Here is a 23,760-nt window from a genome sequence, read left to right as displayed (position 1 = left end):
CTTTTGAGAAGAACTTCCCAGATGCATGGGACTCAGGGGAGGCCAAACAGCAATTGAAGTGTCCTGACCAAGGCTACTCTTTGGTGGATGCCTAAAGGCTGTTGGCAGAACCTGAACCCTGAATGCCCGATTAGGCATCCGGTGAAATTCTCCTCTTTCTGTTTTGGCCAGCCTCTCCCTTTGGGAAAGGAGTAGAAAGGCCCAGGACTGATTCCTCAGATATCCTCCTAGGAGTGATCCGGGTGACTTCCAAGGGGTCCTCCTGACAGGTTTCCCAACTACAGTGGAAGGTGGCTGGCTCTCTACTTGCTTCCATTTCTGACACTCTGGCATGGCTCACCTCCCAGGTCCCATTTTTGGACCTTTTATTTTCAAATCTCTCTTGGGGAGTGGAAGCATGACTTACTTGAATGCCTTCTGGGCTCACCACCCCGCTCCTGCCCCTGATGTCCATGGGGGGATGGGAGAGAAGACATTTGGGAGGCTCCCACAACATCCAGATGATAACTAGAACCAACTGTCTCTGGTTACTCTACCTCAGGACAGGGACTTTGAGGAATGAATATTCCCTAGCAGCTGCTGAAACTCCTTTTGTTTTGGGGAACTTCCCTACCTTCTCTGGCCCAACACGGACTGCCTATTTCCACTTGTTGATGAAAAAAAAATCTGCACCTGCTCATCTGTCCAAGCTGACAGACTTTGAGACCAGCAGACCTCCTTCTCTGCCCTATGGGCTTTTCTCTACCTCTAGGCTTCTTGTCTGAACCTCATCTCTTCAGCCTTCCCCTCCCTCCTCCTGTTTCTGCATCACCTTGGCTACTGCTTACAAACTGGTTCCTATACCACCCTCAGTACCTCAGGCACCACTGGCTCCTCCTCCCACCCTCATGTTAAAGAGCGAAGAGCAACCCACTTGGACCACCGACTTCAGATTTCCCCACTGGTGCCCCCGGGGAAAAATTGACAATGGGGAACAAATTAACTCTTAAATGGATACAGATAGAACACACTTGGTATTTTGTTGGTTTAAGATAGACATGTCTTTAGGGTTATCACACAAGTTTGTTGGTTTAAGATAGACATGTCTTTAGGGTTATCAACATTAAATATATAAAACTTTTTCTACCTAGGTTTACTGAAGGTCAAATAAGCTCGTGTTATCTCTGATGCAATTTGTCAGCAAAAAGATGACTTAAAATAGTAGTTAAGTCTGTCTTAAGTTTTTATGGGTAATTGTTCATATAGCTTTCAGGGTTTTTGATAACCTGAAAGTTTAAATTTATAGTTTTGCTTGGATCATAAACTAGATTAAATGTGTTGGACATTTAGGCCTTTTCCAAATCAGATGGAATGCTAAAGCATTGCTTACTAAACATAGGTTTGTTCTTTTGACTTATTGTAGAGAAACTAAGGATATTTGGGTCTCTTGGAAAACATGCTTTGTGATGAATTAATTCATAAATTTGCCATGTAAAGAATTCTGGTGTAACAGTTCACAACTGGTTGCGACTTAGTTTTCACTGGAGACTAAGGATTCTAAGAGTTTAAATTCTGCTAAATGTAGTTAAAACTGACGGAAATAAGAAAAGGAACCATATGTAGAAAAGTAGATGTGAAGGAAGGTATAAGAAGTGGAAATACATTTTTGTTGAAGGTGAAAAAAAAAAAGTAATTTTGCCCTAAATGAGACTGGTTATTTGGAGAGAAATGGCTTGGGACAAAATCTAAATGCAAAGGAAAATTGCAGAAGGTTCATGAAGGGAAATCTTTGGAAAGGAATTTTATGTGTGGTCAGGATGGATAAGGTTAAAATGAATGGATTTTAAAAGTACACTCCTATAAGATTAAAACTACCCTCCTTTGATCCAAAGGCTAGGAAAATGGTGGTGATGTCCTCACTGCTGGCCTCCAATGGCTCCACACTTGTGTTGTTCCTGTTTAGTAGAGGAATAGATGCCTATGCCATATGAGGGATGGATGGATGACATATGAAGTGCTTTTACTGGGAGCCATTTTGCTAAACTTAGCCCAGTGTATGTCGAAAATGGATATACACATGGCTGGAACATATTTATGTGGGTATTGCTAAACAAGGCAGGGGAACAGACCTTGACTTTGGCCCTTTTAACCTCCCCTTAATGGCCGAGTATCGATATGTAAATGACTGATAGGCTAAAATAAAATTAGTGCATACTTCTACAATCAGGGGAGTCTTGCTTGATCACAGTCCATAACCCTAAGTTCCTGCAGGAGGGAAATGGAGGGGTAGGAGAAATCAGAGAAGATGGGTCAACTCTCAGAGGTAGGGTCAAGCCTGGGTAAGAGTTACTACTCCCAGCACCTTGTGAGACTGACAGGGCTTTTGGCTGCCAGTCGCATAGTCAGCCAAACTGCAGGGCAAGGAGATGAGGCTTCTCCTGGCCAACAATCAGGGTCAGGAGATAAAGTTTCTCCTGACCAGCTATAGGAAATTGAGATAAGGGATGCCTTTTCTTCCTTTTCCCTATAGACAGGCAATTCCCCAACCAAGGCCAATACTCTGTTAGGATGCATTCTGAAAAACTGGGATGATTTTGATACACAAATCCTAAAGAAAAAGTGACTCATTTTCTTTTATGCCAAGGCTTGGCCCCAATACAAACTGGAGGAGGAAACTAGGCAGCCAGAGAGAAATATCAATTATAAGACTATCCTACAATCAGATTTGTTTTTGTAAGGGAAATGGGGAGAAGTCCCCTATGGTTCAATGTTTTTGGACTTTAAGAGAAAATTGGGACATGTGTATGCAATACAAGGTTAACCCTGGCTTATTGACAGCCCTTTCCAAGGTCCAGAAATCAGGAGGAGAAACAATCAAGGGGCCCCTGCCTGTACCCAAAGCAAACCTAGAGAAGGAGGAAGGGAAGTCTTACCTCAACCTCCTCCTCCTCGGGTCCTCTATCTATAGATCCAGACTTAAGAAAGAACGTGAACTTCTGCTCCCTGCTGCCCACCTTATCCAGGTCCTCCCCATAATATAACAGGCATGTTTCCCCTATAAGAAGCTAGAGTGCCAGAAGGAGAAATGCAGGGAGACACCACTATGACTTGGTGTTCTGGCAGCAGTTGAGAGACCTGGAGATGAGCAACTCGTTAATTAACATGGGACTAGAGGTCCTACAGGGGACTTCCAATTCCCTACTGGAGCCCAGGCAATTCCATCCCAAGATATTAATTGGGACTATGACCATCCCATTGGAGAATGGTGTCACTGCCACTTCCAAGCTTATGTTTTGGAGAAATTAAGGTCTAAGGTTAAAACTTTTAAATTATAGTAAATTAGCCACTATCTTACAGACACAGGATGAAAACCTGGTGGCCTTTCTAGAGAGGTTAAGGGAGCCTCTCTTTAAATATACAGCTATCTCCCTTAACACCCTGAGGCTGAGATGATTCTGAAGGAAAATTTGTCAATCAGCCCCAGATTTGGAGAAAACTGCAAAAATTGGTTGTTAGCCCAGAAGGGACCCTGGAGGAGCTTTTAGGAGCTGCCAATTGGGTATATTACAAATGAGATCAAGAGGAGAATAAGGAACAGGAAAGGAGGCTTAAGAAAAATCTGAGGCCTTAGTTGTGGCTTTATGTACTATGTCAGACCAGACTTTCTGAGGTCCTGGCACCAAGTGCCATTTATGTGGCCGTTTAGGGCACTGGAAATGAGAATATCCTCAGAGGGTACAACTGATATTGAAACCCCATAAGCCATTTCCTTTGTGTGGAGACAGTCACTGGAGATCTGAATGCCCTCAGGGACCTCAATCTGCGAGGGCTCAGATAAACAATGTCCCTGATGGGGCCCAGGGCTCTTTGTGGTGGCTCCCCCAAACCAACTGTCCATTGGAAACCCAGAGCCTTCAGTAACTCTGGATACAGAAGAAAAGCCGGTTGATTTCCTTCTTGACACTGGAGCCACTTTTTCTGTCCTCCTTTCCACTCCCAGCCAACTCTCCAAACGCAATATAATAATTAGAGGCGTCTCCGGAAAACTTGCGACTAAATATTTCTCTCAGCCATCAGGGTACGTATGGGGAGACTTAATATTTTTCACATTCTTTTTTGATAATGCCAGAGAGCCACACTCCCTTGTGAGGAAGGGACATTATGACTGAATTAAGGACTATAGTGCTACTAACACCAGGACAGATAAACAACAGCTTAAACTTATAGGACTCTGGATATCAAAGATCAATCTTTCCTTAAGGCAAAATTAAATACGCTTCATGGAGTTGGTCCTATGGAAACTGGATGGCCAAAGAAGCCTTGAGGATTGAGACCCAAAAACTAGTTCAGGTGCTTAATTATGCTAATCAACAGTATCACAAGATCCAAATAAGTATACAAGAGGAAGAAAAATAACTATAGTTAAATTTATATACATATATATGTATATATACACATATATACATATATATACATATATGTACATATACATATATGTGTATGTGTGTACATATATATGTATATACACATATATACATATATGTGTATGTGTGTGTGTGTGTATATATCTATATCTATATCTATATCTATATCTAGATATCTATATGTATATGTATATCTATATAGATATATAGATATAGATATAGATATCTAGATATAGATATAGCCAGACATGTCAGAGACATTTTGGATGACTACAGTGCGTCTTTCCTCTTCCTAATGGTGTGGCCTCCTCCCTAGGAGGCATTGCATTTGGAATATTAATGCTTGTTGGTCTAATACTGTTGGTATGTCATTTGTAGAAACTGTCTCATCTGCCAGAATAAGAAGACATCCAAGAAAATTCTGCTAGCCTAGATGTTCCAAACACCCTCCCATTAAATTGGACCTTTGGATGACCTCTGAACCTACCCTCAGTGCCATTCCCCTGTAATTTCTCCCCTTTAGTAGGAAGCAGTTAAGATCAGTCATCGCCCCAATTCCTAATGGCAGTTAGGAGCCACGTGTTCAGAGGGGGATATATGATAGAAAAAGATAGTATAAAATAGGCAGAGAGGGAAAGGAGGATCTGAGGTCCCTGGGTTAGGATAAACACATATTTTGGAACAATGCTGGGAGTGTCTGACCACAGCAAACTCCCTCAGGTTTAAGGTTCCTCAGAATGTAACAGACCCCATCTACTTCCCCTAAGGTTTCCCTCAGGAATTTGACAAAAGACCTAAGTATGGCCATCAGCCATCTGTCCTACAATGGAAATGAGCCAATCAGGAATGCATAACCCAGCACCTAGAGCTATCAAGCCAGTAAGGGTAGAACCTGAGAAGGAACAAGGGGGAAGGGAAGGGGGGGGATTGACAAGAACTTTATAAAACAAGGACTCTTGTCTATAGTCTTCTGGCATTCACTTTCAAATGTCCCTTCCCTATAAAGAGAGTTTTCCTACTATTCTTACTTTCTAATCTTACACTTTAATAAACTTTTGCCTGCTGCTTAAAAATAAATAAAGAAAAGAAAATTGTAATAACTGAGATTTGAAACAAACTGGATGCAGTGAACTTAAGAGAGACAGCTATATGCACAAGAGGTTTTATATAAACCTAATGGGAACCACAAATAAAAAAAATAATAGACAAAGAGTAAAGAAAAAGTAATCCAAATATATCACTAAAGCAAATCAGTAAAACTTGAAAGATAAGAAAGGATCTTCAGAAACAGTCACAATTCAAGTAATAAAACAGCAATAAATACATGTCTACCAATAATTACTTTTATGTAATTATTATAAATGGACTAAATGTTCCAATCAAAAGACACAGAGTGACAGAATGCGCACACACACACACACACACACACACACACACACACACACACAAAAGGACCTATCTATATACTGCCTACAGGGAACTCATTTTAGACCTAAAGACACAGGCAGGTTGAAAGTAAGGGGAATAAAAAACATTTATCATGCAAATGAATGTGAAAAAAAAGCTGGAGCATCAATACTTATATCAGAAAATATAGATTTTATTTTATTTTTAAAAAGTGTTTATTTAATTTTGAGAGAGAAAGAGAGAAAACAAGCAAGGGGCAGACAGAAAGGAGGAGAGAGAGAATCCCGAGCAGGCTCCATGCTATCAGTGCAGAGACTGACATGGGACTCGAAGCCACGAACCATGAGATCATGACCTGAGCTGAAATCAAGAGCTGGACACTTAACTAAATGAGCCACCCAGGTGCCCCCAAAAATATACATTTTAAAACAAAAACTGTAACAAGAGACAAAGAAGGACTCTATAATAACAAAGGGGACAATCCAACAAGAAGATATAACAATTGTACCCAACATGGAAGCACTAAATACATAAAACAGTTAATAACAAACATAAAGGGACTAATGAGTTATAATACAATAATAGTAAAGGACATTAATATAACACATCTGAATAGAAAATTAAACAAACAATGGGTGTGAATGACACAGTACACCAGGTAGACTTAATAGATATATTAAAACACTCCATCTTAAAACAGCAGAATACATATTCTTTTCAGGTGCACATGGAACACTCTCCAGAACAGATTACATGTTAGGCCAGAAAAAGAGCCTCAACAAATACTCAAGGAGATCAAAGTCATACCATGCATATTTTCTGATGACAATGATATGAAACGAGAAGTCAACCACAAGAAAAAATATTGAAAGACCACAAATACATGATGGTAAAATAACTTGCGATTAAACAATGAATGGGTTAACCAAGAAATGAAAGAGGAAGTCCAAAAGTACATGGAAACAATGAAAATGAAAACATAATGCTCCAAAAGCTTGGAGACACAGCAAAAGTGGTTTTAAGTGAGGAGTTTATACCAATACAGAATCAACTCAAGAAGCAAGAAAAACCTCAAACAAACAACCTAACCTTACACCTAAAGGACTGAGAAAAGGGACACCAAACAATATGTAAAGCCAACAGAAGTAAGGAACTAACAAAGATTAGAGCAGAAATAAATGATATAGAGACTAAACAGAACAGATCAATGTAATCAGGAGTTGGTTCTTTGAAAAAATAAATTCACAAACCTCGAGCCTGATTCATCAAAAAGCAAAAAAAGAAAAAAGAATGCAAATAAAATTATAAAAGAAAGAGGAGAAATAATAACCACACCACAGAAATACAAACAATTGTAAGAGAATATTATGAAAAACTATATGTCAACACAATGGACAACCTAGAAGAAATAGATAACTTTCTAGAAACATATCACCTACCAAAATGAAAGTTGGAAGAAACAGAAAATGTGCCTAGACCAATTACCAACAAGGAGATTGAATCAGTAATCAAAAACTCCAAACGAACCAAAGTCCAGGACCACAAAGCTTCACAGGTGAATTCTACCAAATATTTAAAGAGTTAATACCTATTCTTCTCAAACTATTCCATAAAATAAAGGAGGAAGGAGAACTTCCAAATTCATTCTATGAGCCCAGCATTACCCAGATACCAAAGCCAGGTAGATACCACTAAAAAAGAAAACTACAGGCCAGTATGTTTGATGAATGTAGATGCAAAAATCCTGAAAATACTAGCAAACAATCCAACAATGCATTAAAAAAATCGCTCACCATGATTAAGTAGGATTTATTCCCAGTATACAAGGTTGGTTCAATATTCGCAAACCAAACAATGTGATTATATCACATCAATAACAGAAAGAATAAAAACCATATGATCATTTCAATAGATGCAGAAAAAGTACTTGACAAAGTACAACATCTATTCATGATAAAGCCCTCAACTAAGCAAGTTTAGAGGGAACTTACTTCAACATAATAAAGACAATATATGAAAAACACAGTGAACATCAGAGTCAATGAATGGAGAAAAACTGAGAGCTTTCCTCTTAGGGTTAGGAACTAGACAAGGATGTCCGTTCTCACCACTGTTACTGAAGACGGTACTGAAATCCTAGCCACAGAAATTAAATAAAAATAATAAAGGGCATGCAAATTGGTAAGAAAGAAGTTAAATGTTCATTATTTGCAGATGACATGATATTCTATATACAAGATCCTAAAAACTCCACCAATAAACTACTAGAACTGATAAAATGAATTCAATAGTCACAGGACATAGAATCAATGTGCGAACAGCTGTTGCATTTGTATGTATTAATAATGATGTAGCAGAAAGAGAATTTAAGATAACAATGACATTTAAAATTATACCAAAAATGTTACCTAGGAATAAACCTAATAACCAAAAGGTGAAAGACCTATACTCTAAAAAATATAAAACACTGATGACAGAAATTGAAGATGACACAAAGAGATGGAAAGACACCCATGGTTATGGATTAGAAGAGCAAATATTTTGTGGTGCCTGGGTGGCTCAGTCGGTTGGGCGTCTGACTTCGGTTCAGGTCATGATCTTGTGGTTTGTGGGCTTGAGCCCCGCATCGGGCTCTGTGCTGACAGCTCGGAGTCTGGAGCCTGTTTTAGATTCTCTCTCTGCCCCTCCCCTGCTCATCCTCTCTCTCTCTCTCTCTCTCTCTCTCTCTCTCTCTCTCTCTCTCTCTCAACACTAAATAAACATTAAAAAAATTGTTAAAAAAGAACAAATATTTTTAAATTTATATACTATCCAAAGCAATCTATACACTTAAGGCAGTCCCTATCAAAATGTCAATAGCATTTTACACACAACTAGAACAAAAAGTCCTAAAATTTATATGGAACCACGAAAGACCCCAAATTATCAAAGCAATTTTGAAAAAGAAAATGAAAGAAATATCACATTCCAGACTTCAAACTGTATTACAAAGCTGTAGTATTCAAAACAGTATGATACTAGCACAAAAACAGACACAGAGATCAATGGAATTGAATACAAAATCCAGAAATAAACCCACAATTATATAGGATTTAATCTTTGAAAAGGCAGGAAAGATTATCCAATGGGAAAAGACAGTCTCCTCACCAAATTGTTTTGGGAAAACTGGACAGCAACATGCAAAAGAATGAAATTGGACCACTTTCTTACACCAAAAAAAAAAAAAATTCAAATGGATTAAAGACTAAATATGAGACAGGAAACTATTAAAATCCTAGAAGAGAGCACAGGCAATAATTTTCCTGACATGAGCCATAGCAACATTTTTGTAGATATGTCTCCTAAGGCAAGGGAAATAAAACAAAAAGTAAACTATTGGGACTGCATCAAAATAAAAACTTCTGCATAGCAAAGAAAATAACAAAACTAAAAGGTATCCTACTGCATGGGAGAAGATATGTGCCAAGGATGTATCAAAATAAAGAGTCAGTATCTAAAATATATAAAGAACTTACACAAGTCAACACCAAAAAAACCAAATAATCCAACTAATATATGCACTGAAGAAATAAACAGATTTTTCTCCAAGAAGATACCCAGATAACCAAGAGACACATGAAAAGATGTTCAGCATCACTCATGATCAGGGAAATGCAAATCCAAACTACAATGAGATATCACTTCGCACCTATCAGAATGGCTAAAATCAAAAACACAAGAAACATGGAGAGGATGTGGAGAAAAATGAACCCTCTTGCGCTGTTGGTGGGAATACAAAATGGTGCAGCCACTGTGAAAAACAGTATGGAGGTTCCTCGAAAAGTTAAAAATAGAGCAACCCTAAGATCCAAGTATCCACGCTACTGGGTATTTACCCAAAAAACACAAAAAACACCAATTCAAAGGGATACATGCACTCCTATGTTTGTAGCAGCATTATCTACAATAGCCAAATTATGGAAGCAGCACAGTGTCAATCGATAGATGAATGGATCAAGAAGTTATGGTGTGTGCGCACACACACACACAGACACACACAATATGGAATATTATTCAGTCATAAAAAAGTGAAATCCTGGGGCACCTGTGTGGCTCAGTCAGTTAAGCATCTGACTCTTGATTTTGAGTCAGGTCATGATCTCATAGTTCATGAGTGTGAGCCCCACATTGGGCTCTGTGCTGACAGTGTGGAACCTGCTTCCCTCTCTCTCTGCCCTTCCCCCACCTCAAAATAAATAAATAAACTTGAAAAAAAAACACAAAATTCCAGCCATAAATATGCTCTAGAAAAACTGAAGTCCTTCCATTTGCAATGACATGGATGGAGCTAGAGAGTATAACGTTAATTAAAATAAGTCAATCAGAGAAATATAAATACCGTATTATTTCATTCATATGTGGAATTTAACAAAAAAACCAAACAGCAAAGGAAAAGGAGGGAGGAAAGCAGGGAGGGAAAGAGAGAGAGAGAGAGAGAGAGAGAGAGAGAAAGAGAGAGAGAGAGAGAGACAAGCCAGGAAACAAACTCTTTATAGAAAATAGGCTGATGGTTATCAGAGGGGAGGTAGGTGGAGGAATGGGTGAAATACGTGATAGAGATTAAGGTGTGCACTTGTGATGAGCACTGTGTGATATATGGAATTGTTGTATCACTGTTTTGTATGCCTGAAATGAACATAACACTGTATGTTAAATATACTGGAATTAAAATAAAAAAGAAGAGTTGCTTTGACAGGGAATAGCATTATTTCACTGTCTTATTCTACTATCTTTACATCATGCATTATGCTTATCACTGCTTCCTCAACATCCTCCAAGACTGTTATTTAAACACTAAATAGTTTCACCAATGAGAAAAGCTTGACAGGTTAAAGTTAGTACATTTAATCATAACTAGAAGTCAAAACCATAAGCAACAGGATCATATATATGTTTAGGTTTCTAAGGAAACAGGTCAATGCATTCTCTGCTTGACTATATGCCTGTTGTCCTAATCCATTTATCTGTGTTCAAGTGACATAAAAATGTAAAAGTACTCTGGTAAGGTCAAAAGTAAATGGGACATCTGGGTGGCTCAGTAGGTTAAATGTCAGACTCTTGGTTTCAGCTCAGGTCATGATCTCATAGTTTGTGAGTTCGAGCCCCACATAAGGCTTTGTGCTGACAATGCAGAGATTGCTTGGTATTCTCTCTCTCTCCCTCTCTCTGTCCCTCCCACATCTCTCCCTCAAAATAAATAAAAAATAAAAGTTAAAAAAGTAATATGCAAATGAAAATTAACAGAAGTATTAGGTACATACATTCTAACCTACTACAGAGTTTAGCAGGAAGTATGTATCATAGAAAGAACAGTAGGAAGTATAACATTTTGCAAAATATTTTAAATTTAATTTTGGAGATAACATACCATTAGCCACATATCCCAGCTGTGGTATAAGTTGTTCATCTTTACAATTTTCCCGTCCTGGTACTAGTCTTTGGAATTTTGTAGGATGCGGATTGCCATCAACATCCACCAAGAATGGGGGAGGCATGAGGTGAGGAGCTTGTTGGGTCTGTTCATCCAGTACATAGTTGTTGGCATCACGGATAAGAGGTCGATAATCCGTGTGGAAGAACATCTGATCTGGAATCTTTATCACAGGTTTTAAGTATTTAACATGCACAGGGAATTAATTTTCATTCCTAAAGAACATGCACTTTTCAAACCAGATACTTTTTGCATTCCCTTATAGCCCTCTATTGCTATATGTTTCCTCTAGGTAAAAGTGAATCACCTGAATTGTAATCCTATCGTTTCTCCACAAAATCCTATAATCTGTATTACTTTCTGGCCCTATATCATATTTCTCCAATTAGCATATGAAGAATGAGAGCAATAACATAGTAGATAAAGTTACATATTTTTATTTAAGTTGCAAATATCATACAAACCTTTATAACTATTTTTATTTTTTTTCAAATATGAACCGATTAAGTATAATATAAATGGCAAAGCAGGTAAATACCAAATGCATCAAAAACACTCAAAGGTGATACAAGTATTGAGCTAAACTCAATGATTCTGAGTTCTCTTCCAACTCCAAGAATCTATAATCTATTCCAAATTCATAGCTAGTAAAATATAAAGAACCAATTAAGTTAGTTTCCAAAGTATTTTAGCAAGATGGATAATAGGTAAAGTGGTCAAGGAAGAAAATGAACATTTAGTCACCAGCTATTTGTTTCCAATTTATAAGTAGAGAATGCAATCTGGTAAACTTGTTTTCCCATTACACCTGAAGGCCAGTACAGAGAATATGTTCTAAGTAAAAGGATTTCCTAATGAATTTTTATTTTTTTTTAATTTTTTTAAAGTTTTTATTTATTTTTGACAGAGAATGAGAGAGAGAGCACGAGCGTGAGCTGGAAAGGGGCAGAGAGAGAGAGACACAGAATCTGAAGCAGGCTCCAGGCTCTGAGCTGTCAGCACAGAGCCTGATGCGTGGCTCGGACTCACAAATCGTGAGATCATAACCTGGGCCGAACTCGGATCCTTCACCAACTGAGCCACCCAGGAGCCCCTATTTTTTAAATTTTTTTAATGTTTATTTTTGAGAGAGAGAGAGCAAGCATGAGCGGGAGAGGGGGAGAGAGGGAGAGAGAGAGAGAGAGAGAGAGAGAGAGAGAGAGAGAGAGAGAGAATCTGAAGCAGGCTCCAGGCTCTGAGCTGTCAGCACAGAGTCCAATGCGGAGCTCAAACTCACGAACCATGAGATCATGACCTGAGCCGAAGTTGGACGCTCAACTGACTGAGCCACCCAGGCGCCCCCCCTTAATGAATTTTTATATCTACATCATCCTATATCTTTATAGTGATTCAAACTGTGAAGCCTTATGTTCTGGCAGTGATGAAAAATTTTACCAAGAAAAGTGACTTGGTGATTTCATATCTGTTGACATACAATGGCCCTTATTAACCAGAAGACTTCAAATAAAATTTATGAATGATATAGTCCAAAATTATAGTGTATAACAAAAATTAAATAGACTAACCTTTTCATAGTATTTACTGCATCCAAAACCAAAAAGCAGCAAATGCCCATGAGAATCTGTGCAGGCAAAATGGTTTCCATCTGGTGAAAATTTACAATCAAACACTGCACCATGGCCTTGGCCTTCAATCTGAAAATTAGAGGAGTCACTTTAAGTCATTTTAAGAGGTGATTTTTCAAATAATAAGTAGGCAATAGATTCTGCTTCTTAATATCTTGGATTCTATAATGTACCAACATTCCAATGTACTCTCTGGATTCTGCAGCCAGAATCCTACTGAAACAGTAAAGCTCTGTAAGATGTTAGGAAGAATCAAAATGCATTAGATGGCACCAAACATTACCAGCAATGTCATATATTAGAAGTACTAAATGAGTGACTAAGACACATCCAAAATGACAAAAACACTACCTCAGCAAATTGTAATGCAAGTAAAACTTAAAATAACCTTCCTAAAATTAAAGCACACAAATCAATTTTACTAACAAAAGACAGAGGGTATTAACAGTCTAGAACTATACAAAGCCTCAAAAGTTGACAATGTAGAAAAGTTTACGGAGAGCTATTCTTCAGAGAGGAACAATAAATATGGAGGATATGAGTATTCCCATTACCAGAGAAGGATATTCTACTGGGAAAAGAGATAGCTCATCAGATTTTTCCAGGGTTTGTATGAAATATATCTTAAGAGTAACTATACCTCCAATTCCACATTTGCCAGACAACTTCCTGATTACTAACTAAACCATAAGGGGTTTACCAGAGGCAGATACAATACAGTCACTGTTATGATATATACATTAGGATTATTGTTTAAATATTAACCTTTTTGTGATTTTGGCTAGTGTTAGCTCCAAAAGCTTATTACATTTGAGTTTATAGAGTTTAGAGCTGGGCACAAGAATTTGGAAAACGCTAATGCCATGATTAACAGAGTCATTCTGAAAGGTGTAATTCTCGACTGGCCTTACTCTCAGGTCTTGAGACATTCTCTAAGTTACTGTATGGATTTAAACACAGATGATAAGAGGTTCCTTGGCACTAAGTACACTTTAATTACCAAGCTGGCATATAAGAGATGTCCGTTATAATATGAACTAAGCACAGATTTTCCTTACCATGTTAAAATAATTCCGAATTTTGGTCCCCCGGTCAAGGTCCCAAATAAAAATGTTCCCATCATGACCAGCTGAAAGTATAATCCTTTGATCAAATGGATGTGCTTCCAAAACAAATACTTCATCATCATGTCCCTGTGATAAAAGCAATATTAAACATGAAAAGCAACACCAAGTATCTGGTTTATTCAGCCAAAAGGTCTCTGGAGTGTGCTATCAACCTGGTTCACATGAATTTATGCACACCACAGCACTTACTACATGGGCACTACAAGAAATGGTTCTATTAGCGTTCCTTATATGTTTACATGCTGATTTCAAAAAGTATTCAATAGAAGATGCAGAAAGGTGTTTAAAATGTAGTCCAAAAACAGTTACAGGTTATTACCAGGCCCCTGAAGTAGAATTCATATTTCTATGACTCTTCTATTTAAAATACCAACAGAAAATGGGACAAACAGAATTCTTCACTAACACCCAATTCGGCAACAGAGATAACAGACAAACCTTCACTGTTCTTCATCCAGCATTCTATCCCTATTATTCAAATTGTATTTTGGAAGGCCCCGTGGTACATTCAAACAAAAAAAGCATAGGGGTTCTGCCCTTTATCTACTTTATACTTGAAGGTTTCATTAATATGCTATCTGAAAAATGGGTTTACTGTTTTAAAAAAAGGTTTGAAAACCAATGCTCTCTGTATGTTTCCCTTACCAATGAATATCGGCATATTCAGATCAAGAGTCTGCAACTGTAGCCTGCCGGCCAAATCTAACCCCTAGCCATTTTTGTACACACAGCCTGTGAGATTAGAATGGTTTTTACATATTTAAAAGGCTGTAAAACATCAAAGAATATGCAACAGAGACCATATGTGGCCTGCAAAGCCTAAAATACTTACTACTTGGCCTCTTAAAAAAATAGTTTGCCAACACCTGATTCAGATCATTGTTAAGAAGAATACATGATTAACAATAGGCTCCAAGTTTAGAAAAGCATGCATGACATCCTGAAGTTGCATTTCACTTAGAAAAACATCAGCATATTACACATCAGGAGCTTTTAGAAATCATCATATCTTATGACCCTAAAATGTGCATTTTATCCCAAATCATTGTACAAAAAATGGAATAGAGCATCCTACCATATTGCCATTATGGACAAAAAATATAACTTACTGCAAAATAAATGCATACTGGCTCAAAATGTATAGGTAAAATCACATTACAATAAATATTGTCACAACTTAAAGTTTACCAAAACTCTTTTCCCAGTGACTACTAAAAAATTACTTCTTTGTTATATGCTAAATAATCAACTTGATATAACAAAACTTTCTAAGGTCCCTAAAAAGTAAACAATAAAATTACTTTGTTAAACTCAAATGATAATGTTACAGTGATTTCCGTGTACACTGGGAAAGAGAGGCTTTTAAATAGGGGATTTTATTTCTTGGTCACATGCCTTAGGATAGGACATAGTCACTGGATCATAGGGAACAAAACCTAATCAAATTCAGTAATGTCTTAAGATATATCATCTGCCTTAAGGCATACTTCTATCTCCACCACTGCCACACAAATCCAAATTATCATCATGGCCAAGGCCCATCCTAAAGTCTACTCAGAGTCACTCTTATCTCCATTACAATCTATTTTCTATTCTGTTGCCAGAATTATAAAGGTATTTTTCAAAAGCAAAATTCACATGTCATTCCTTAGCTTTTAAACCTTTAAATGGTTTCCTATTGGTCTAGGAGAGATCCCATAAGACCTTAAGTAGTCTGCCCCTGTCTATTTCTCCAGTCCTATCTGGTGACACTCTTTCTGCTCTCCTTGCTCTAGCCAAAAATTGGCTTTCTTTCAACCCCCTTGTACCTCAAGACCTTTGAGTTCTTTACCCTCTGCCTGTAAGGACCTCCCAACTTCCTCACATATATAATTTATCAAATATTTATTGATACTGTACCATATTGAGACAGAAAATAAACAAAATATAATAAGTAAATATTAGGTAGTGATAAATGCCATGATGAAAATAAAGGTGACTGAATAAGACAAAGATTGGAAGGCTACTCTAGATTGTTTGATCAGGGAAGGCCTTGTGAAGGAGGTGACATTTAGGCTGAGACCTGGGTAATTTCTACATATCTTTCAAATCTTAACCCAAATTTTACTTCCTCAAGAAGCTTTCTCTTATCCTCCTAGACCAGGTTTGGTCACCCTATTAGAAACTTGCACTGTATTTTGTACTTTTCTTTCTTAACATTTATTTAATTAAAATTTTTTTGTTTTTGTTGTCGTTTTTTTCTTAATAGGCTGTAAATTCTAGGATGACAGGGACTCTTTAATTTACTATTTATTCGTAACATCTAACTCAGCTGCTGGCACATAGTAGATGCTCAGTAAGTATTTGCAGAATGGAAGAACTTTACCCCACACATTAAGACCCTGATAAATTAAAGAAAAAAATTTTAATATTTATTTATTTTTGAGAGAGAGAGAGAAAGAGAAACAGCTCAAGTGGGGGAAGGGCAGGCAAAGAGGGAGACACAGAATCTGAAGCAGGCTCCAGGCTCTGAGCTGTCAGCACAGAGCCCGATGCAGGGCTCGAACTCACAAACAGTGAGCTGAAGTCGAATGCTTAACCCACTGAGCTGAAGTCGAATGCTTAACCCACTGAGCCACCTAGGCACCCCAACCCTGATAAATTTTTAAAATTTTTTTTTAATGTTTATTTATTTTTGACAGAGAGACAGAACATGAGCGGCGGAGGGGCAGAGAGAGGGAGACAGAATCCAAAGCAGGCTCCAGGCTCTGAGCTGTCAGCACAGAGCCCAACGTGGGGTTCAAACTCACAGACTGCAAGATCACGACCTGAGCCGAAGTCGGACGCTCAACCGACCGAGCCACCTAGGCGCCCCACAGACTCTGATAAATTTTTAACATAGAAAATATAAATATCAAAACTAAACAGATTTGATTGTAACAAGGAATAAAAATAGTCCATTCTAAAATTTTTTTCAGTAAAATTCACTGAAGACAGATGACCCATGAGCCCATGGGAAGAGTACCATTAAACAGAACTCTAAATTAAGGTACTTATTAAGACAGGATTTTACACAGATTTGAAAACCAGTAGCTATAACCTGAACTTTGAAATTGGGAATTTTAGACATATGGACTTGTGCTGTCTAATACTATAGCCACTAGCCACATGTGGCTATTAAGCATTTGAAATATGGCTAGTCCAAATTGAGATGTTCTGTAAGTATAAAATAAAACACTAGATTTCAAAGATTTAGTGTTTTCTAATGTTTATTTATTTTGAGAGAGAGAGGCAGAGAGGGAGAGAGAGAGAATCCCAAACAGGCTCCATGCTCAATGCAGACCCTGACATGGGGTTGATCTCATGACCATGAGATCATGACCTGAGCCCAAATCAAGAGTTGGAGGCCTAACTGATGGAGCCACCCAGAAGCCCCCAAATATTTAGTATTTTTAAATGTAAAATATTTAATTAATAATTTTTATATTAATTACATGTTGAAATGCTACTATTTTGGATCTACTAGGTTAAATAAAATATGGTATTAAAATTAATTTCACCTGTTGTGCTTTACTTTTTCTGTTGCAGCTACTAGAAAAATTAATATTACATATGTGGCTCACATTATATTTCTATTGGATCATGCTGCATAGACAAACATTTCTCAATAAGAAAACAATATACATTTTTCTACACATATTAACAGAAACTTGTATCAGGGAATAGGGAAAAGCAAAAGGGGTAAAGAATTGGTTAAACATTAAAAAAAAAAGAATCTAAAACTCCACTGACACAGTTTTAGGGTTTTATTTAGAAAAGAGAATTTGGAGTCATATGGAAATCCTCCCTAAATTAAACAAATTCTTTAGAAACCTCAGATATATACAATATTATAGATAATATTATTATATTATTACCTTGCAATAGATAAGATTATCTCAAATAGGAGTCAAATAAAGATGATAACCATGGTATACTACAAAGCAAAGTGAGTCACAAGAATTAGATTCTAGTCCCTATCATTTACTACTTTGTACATCATATGGGAATCACTTGGCCTTTGTCCTTAAAGTATTTATGAACCGATAATTGAAGCAGATAGGAAAAAAGCTTTTAAGTGGCATTTAACCTGAAGTGTACACGATAAACCAACAAGCCTGCCCATGTGATTTCTGCTATTAATCCCATCAACTTTTCATGTCACAAATATTGTAGCCTTTTACAACAACAAATACATTTTTTAAAAGAGGCAAAGCCACCTTTTCCCTCCTACTTCTTCCTCTTACCTCTACTTCTTGCATAAACTAAACCCTGAAGGTAAAATATAAAGGATACCCTTGTCAAAATAAAGTAGGCTCTACCCCTAAAATAGTAACAACAAAAATCCCAACTCATACTAAAAGCAAAATAACTCACGTATCTTTGACTGCATTTAACAAAATAATTATAAGACGTCAAAAGGATCTTGAAAAGTTTTTATATCTGCTTTTAGCAGCTATACCATGTGCCATCCTTATTTTGCAGAGGTGGCTGAAATAATTGCTTCCCTGATAGTCACAGAAAGTAAACTAAAACTTAAATTTCCTGTCTTCTAGAATAACGCCCTTTTGATCATTGTAATTATTCCAAGAATACTTACAGATAAAGTATGAAGAAGTTGCCCTGTGACAGAATTCCATACTTTCAAAAGGAAATTGTTCACTGCAGTAATAACTGTGGTGTCATAGCGATCCCAGGCTACCATAGTCACTTTAAGTTTAGTGACCTTGTCTTCTCCAGATGGCAAATTATTCCTATGTAAAATAATTTTCAATATTCATACATTGTAAATTATTAACAAAGGTACATCTAAAATAGCAAATTATGAAAAAAAAATCTCTCCAGGAGCTTGCAAAATTTTAGTTTAAAAATCCTAACCTAAAAATACTTTTAAGTATTTACAAAATAAAATAATAAAAGCATTTAAATAGGGCAATATTTGGGCTTATTTTAGGGGAAAAAAAGCTTATTTTAGGGAAAAAAAGACACAAAATGACAAAAAAATTGTAGTTAGTTACACAAGGACAAAACAAAAGTGAAACTAGAAAAAAACATCTACAAATTCCTTGAAAAACGAAATACAAAGTCATGTTGCCTACCAGAAAATATGAAGAAAAATATAATGGACATTTTATTACCTTAAATAATAAATGTTTGAAACTAATAGGCCTTATTAAAAAGCAGCAAAAAAATTCATTAACTTTTGATTTAACTGAATATGACATGAATAGCTGGCTATAACTACAATGTCAGTTCTATATTGTTATTAATGGGAAGACAGTTAATTTCAGAGTTATACCATATAGAAACTGTAATGTTCTAAAGAGGTAATTATGTATCTTCCAATCAACAGGGAAGATGATTAAACAGAATGCTGATTAAGTGTATTTATAATGTCCAGTGGGAATGCTAATCATATCAAACATTATAAAGGTATCCTCAGTAAGACAGTTAAATTTATGATTTAATTAATAATTTTTATATTAATTACATAAATAAATGTTGACATTTAATAGGGACAACCCTCAAAGTAGAAAGTAGTATAGATAGATATAAAAATTACCTATAGAAAATTAAGGCAGAAAATAACTCTGGGCATTAGTAGAGCAGAGATCTTTGGGTTACAAGGGACCAGAATTTTGAATGACTCAGCAATGTTCCTATCATCCAGTCTGTCAATCAACAGCAAAAGATAATTTACTTAGAGACTAAATACAGATGTAAATTTCAGGTCCATCAGTTAACTCCTAACTATTTACTAATCTAAAAAGATATTTTCATTATTAGATATAATTCATTAATGTAACAGATACTATAACCATATGAGAACTACTGAAATATCTAACATCCAATCTTACCCAGTCATTTTAGTAGCCATATCTAGCACTATACTCTTCCATTCTTGTTGCTGATATTGCCAAATTCTTGCTGTTCCATCTCTACTTCCACTAACAAATCTTAAACTGCAAAGAAACAGTTAAAATACCTTTATTATATTCTTCCAAAATAGAAATCCTTTTTTTCTAATTATGAAAGTAATACATTCATCCCCATACACTCCTAGCAGGAATGAAAATGATACACTTTGGAAAACAATTTGGCAGTTCCTCAAAATGATAAACACAGTCACCATATAACTCAACAATTCTACTCCCAGGTAAAAATCCAAGAGAAATGACACATAAGTCCACATAAAAACTTGTACATGAATATCTATGGCATTATTCATCATAAGCCAAAAAGTGGAAACAACCCAAATGTCCGTCAACTAATAAAGAGATAAACAAACTGGTATCCATACAATCAAATAGTATTCAGCAATAAAAATAAATGAAATAATGATACATGTTGCAACATGGTTGAATCTTGAAAACATTAAGCTAAGTCAAAGAAGTCAGTCACCAAAGATTACATATTGTATAATTCAACTTATATAAAATTTCCAGAATAGAAAAATCTATAAAGATAAGAAGTGGATTAATGGTTGCCCAGAGTTAAGGGTGGGGGTGTAAAGAGGTTGGGGAATGATAACTAAAGGGTATGGGAATTTTGGGGGTGCTAAAAATGTTCTAAAATTGATGGTGGTAAAGGTTATACAACCCTGTGAATACACTAAAAACCACTGAAATTATGTTATATGCATTAAATCTCAATGAAACTTACAAAAATATATTCATTCATACACCCATAATTCTATCATTGTTCATACTTTCATTTCTATTCTTCTAGACTCTATTACAGGCATACATAAACACATATATTTCCCCCATAGGAAACAGAATTGTACTACATATAATATTTTATGTTTTTCCCCAACTTAAGTGTTATTTCATAGACACATTTATAGGTTTACAAATATAAAACTACCATCACTTTTAATAAGAGTTCAACTATATGGATGTATCAATTTAATTTAATCAGTCCCTAATGATAAATATTTATACTACTTCCATTTGTCACCATAATAAATAAGCTTGTAATGAATATCTCTATACATATTTTATACAATCTTATACATATCTTTGCTGAATCAAATGGTAGAAACATTTTTAAAGTTTTTGACAAATTATTTCCCTGAAAAAATTTTTTTAACAATTTACAATCTCATCAAAAGTTGTGGGAGACTGAGTGCCCATTTTCCCTAAACCCTTGGCAATATTGGGTGCTAACATTCTTCATTAACCTGTCATTGTGAAAGAAAAAAATGTTACTTTTATTCTAAACTGTATCTTTAATTATTTTTAAAATAAAATTGGACAACTTTTGTTTATTGTCCACATAACTAATAAAGATAAAATAATGTTTGTCCTTTAAGGAAAAGGCAAAGAATTAAAAACTTCAGTTTCCTCTAGCATGAAAGAATCATAGCTATACAAACCTTCAAATGTATAACTCAGTATACTGCAATAAGCCAACCCCAAAAAATTATTTGAAGGTTTTTTTCATTCCTAATATAAACTTCACTCTATGTGGACCATCATTATTTTACTCTCACATTTAATAAAGATGAACAAATTCATCATAGTAATCACCCACTGTCTGAAAAAATATTTACAAATAAAACATGGTCAAAAAATTAAAAAATAAAAATAAAATAAAAATAAAACATGGTCATCCACATACAGTCCTTATAGAAATATATGGATACAAATTTATGTTAAGTAGTTACATTTTTAAATCTATTCTAGGTCAATTTTTAGACTAGGGCAAAAGATAATCATATTTTTGGTATCAAATATTTGAGAGCATGTACAAATACCTGTATATAATTTCTGAGTTTCAGACACAGAAAATATGCATCATATGAGTAGTAGAGATAATAAGTAATACAGATTTTCAGAGGAAGACCATATGGCTAAAATCTGGAGCAGTCAGAAAAGGCTTCAGGTAGAGCATGAACCTTAAAAGGAAGATAGGACTTAGGCAAGAAGAGAAAGGGACTGGAGGGAGAAGAAAAATAGAGTGAAGGATAGGGAAAGGGAGAGGGAGGCTGTAGGAGCGAAGAGAAAGAGTGAGGGGGAGTAGGGGATGATATTTCTGGGTAAGAATGGTGTGCAGTAAAGCATAAGCAAAGAAATGAATGAGAGAATAGACAAAGACAGACAGAAATATACAGGTATAGATGTGGAATGTAACAGAAGCAATGGTTAAGTCAATTAGGCTAGATGTAAATATTTATATGGGAATAGTAAATGAGTAAAGAATGTAAGGTCTAAGTCAAGTTATAGAAAGTTCAGAATTTGAGGCTAAGACATTTGAATTCTATTCTACAGACAAAGAGAAAACAGTAAAGATTTCTGAACAGAGCAATGTGGATCTGGCAGAAATGGACAGGATATATTTAGAAAGGAGAAGAAAACTGAAAGTAATGTGTCAAATAATAGAATCCTTGACTGAGGTGAGTGATAACAGAAATGGAAAAAATAAAATAAACAAAAAAGAAGCCAGTCAGAAAGGAAGGACTGATTAAGTATGGCTACTACTTGGACAGCTGTTTAAAAGAGATGGGGTAACAATGTCATCAAAAATAGACAAGGGTTTTCATCTTATGAAACTAAACAGAAATAAATTATTATAGCAGAGGGTGCTACTTCTGAAGGAATAGAGGTAAAATATATCAAAACTCTGTTTACACAGATATGCACTACATAGTTACCTGTCTCCATTGTTACAGAACTGAACAGCAACAACTTTGTCCTAAGACATAAAACAACAGATTTTTGGTTAGAGTTAATTTATTTGTAAAATGAATAAAGTATGCTCCCCTTCAAATTCACATACAAAAGCATCATGAAGTAGAATTTTCAATGCTATGATTTTCTTGGGAAAAAAAAAACAACAATTTTCTTTTAAAAAATTAATGAAGGCTAAACCAATGCATTAACTGAGGAGGAATACTTACTAGCAGTAATTTGAGACAAACCAGACAAAAGCAAAAGCTGTTTCTAAATCATAATCTCAAGAGACAGTTTTGAATAGATACTAGTTTATTATGTCTCCCAAAATAAGACAGCACACTAACCTAAAATTCCACCTTAAAATAGCTGATTTAATAGTTAACTAAATCTCCCTCTTAAATTTTTTTTAATTTCAGAAAATAAATCAGCCATTTCCTGTTTCTCACATGGTTCATTCAATTATTTTACAAAGGATTCATCTGCCTGTAGGTACTATATATACTTCTGCTTGCGTCTTCTTTTATAATGACTAAGTTATACTTTTATGATATAATGTGTATTGTAGTGATGAGAAGATTAAAGTGTAAGCCAGAATGTGCATTTTCCTTCTCTTTATTCCTTGATAGTAAAGCTAAAATGTACCCTCAAACGTTGAGCACATTTTCACAAACCCCTCAGTGGCTTAACTGCATTTGAATTTTTAATAAAAAGCTCAGATATTAAATGTCTTTATATTTAATTACTTTTAATTTTTAAAAATTATTAAACTTGTCTTCATATGTTCAGAGGTAGCCATGATTCATACTGCTCTATGATTTCACTGTATTTATCTGACAACAGATAAATCTCTGTTTATCTCACTGCCTTTTGCAATAACTGGTATTAGATGTTCTGAAAGGACATCTTATTTTCAATGACCAACAACAGCCACTGGCTTCAAAAAAAAAATGACTAACAACAGCCACTGACTTCAACAGGGAGAATTTAGATTTCCTGACTTTCTCTTAGCTGGACCGCTATAAAAAAAAACTC

The 23,760-nt window shown here is 35.8% G+C and overlaps 1 protein-coding gene across 5 annotated transcripts in view; it reads right to left on the bottom strand.

The window, feature by feature from the left end:
• Nucleotides 1–23,760, bottom strand: part of BRWD3 (bromodomain and WD repeat domain containing 3) — a 230,668-nt gene that overhangs the window by 100,225 nt on the left and 106,683 nt on the right. For all 5 annotated transcript variants that reach the window (XM_053891463.1, XM_019429482.2, XM_019429484.2 and 2 more), the window contains exons 12-17: nt 22,707–22,747; nt 19,909–20,013; nt 18,651–18,804; nt 13,964–14,098; nt 12,846–12,974; nt 11,218–11,443 (exon numbers count right to left, since the gene is read on the bottom strand). In XM_053891463.1, coding sequence (XP_053747438.1) covers nt 11,218–11,443; nt 12,846–12,974; nt 13,964–14,098; nt 18,651–18,804; nt 19,909–20,013; nt 22,707–22,747 — 790 coding nt within the window. The remainder of the gene's footprint in view (nt 1–11,217; nt 11,444–12,845; nt 12,975–13,963; nt 14,099–18,650; nt 18,805–19,908; nt 20,014–22,706; nt 22,748–23,760) is intronic.

This window comes from Panthera pardus, unplaced genomic scaffold (genome assembly GCF_024362965.1).
Source record: "Panthera pardus isolate Hobbes unplaced genomic scaffold, ASM2436296v1 HiC_scaffold_27, whole genome shotgun sequence".
Lineage (NCBI taxonomy): Eukaryota > Metazoa > Chordata > Mammalia > Carnivora > Felidae > Panthera > Panthera pardus.
The sequence above is the reverse complement of the archived record's forward strand: the minus strand, read 5'-3'. Positions and strand labels throughout refer to the sequence as shown.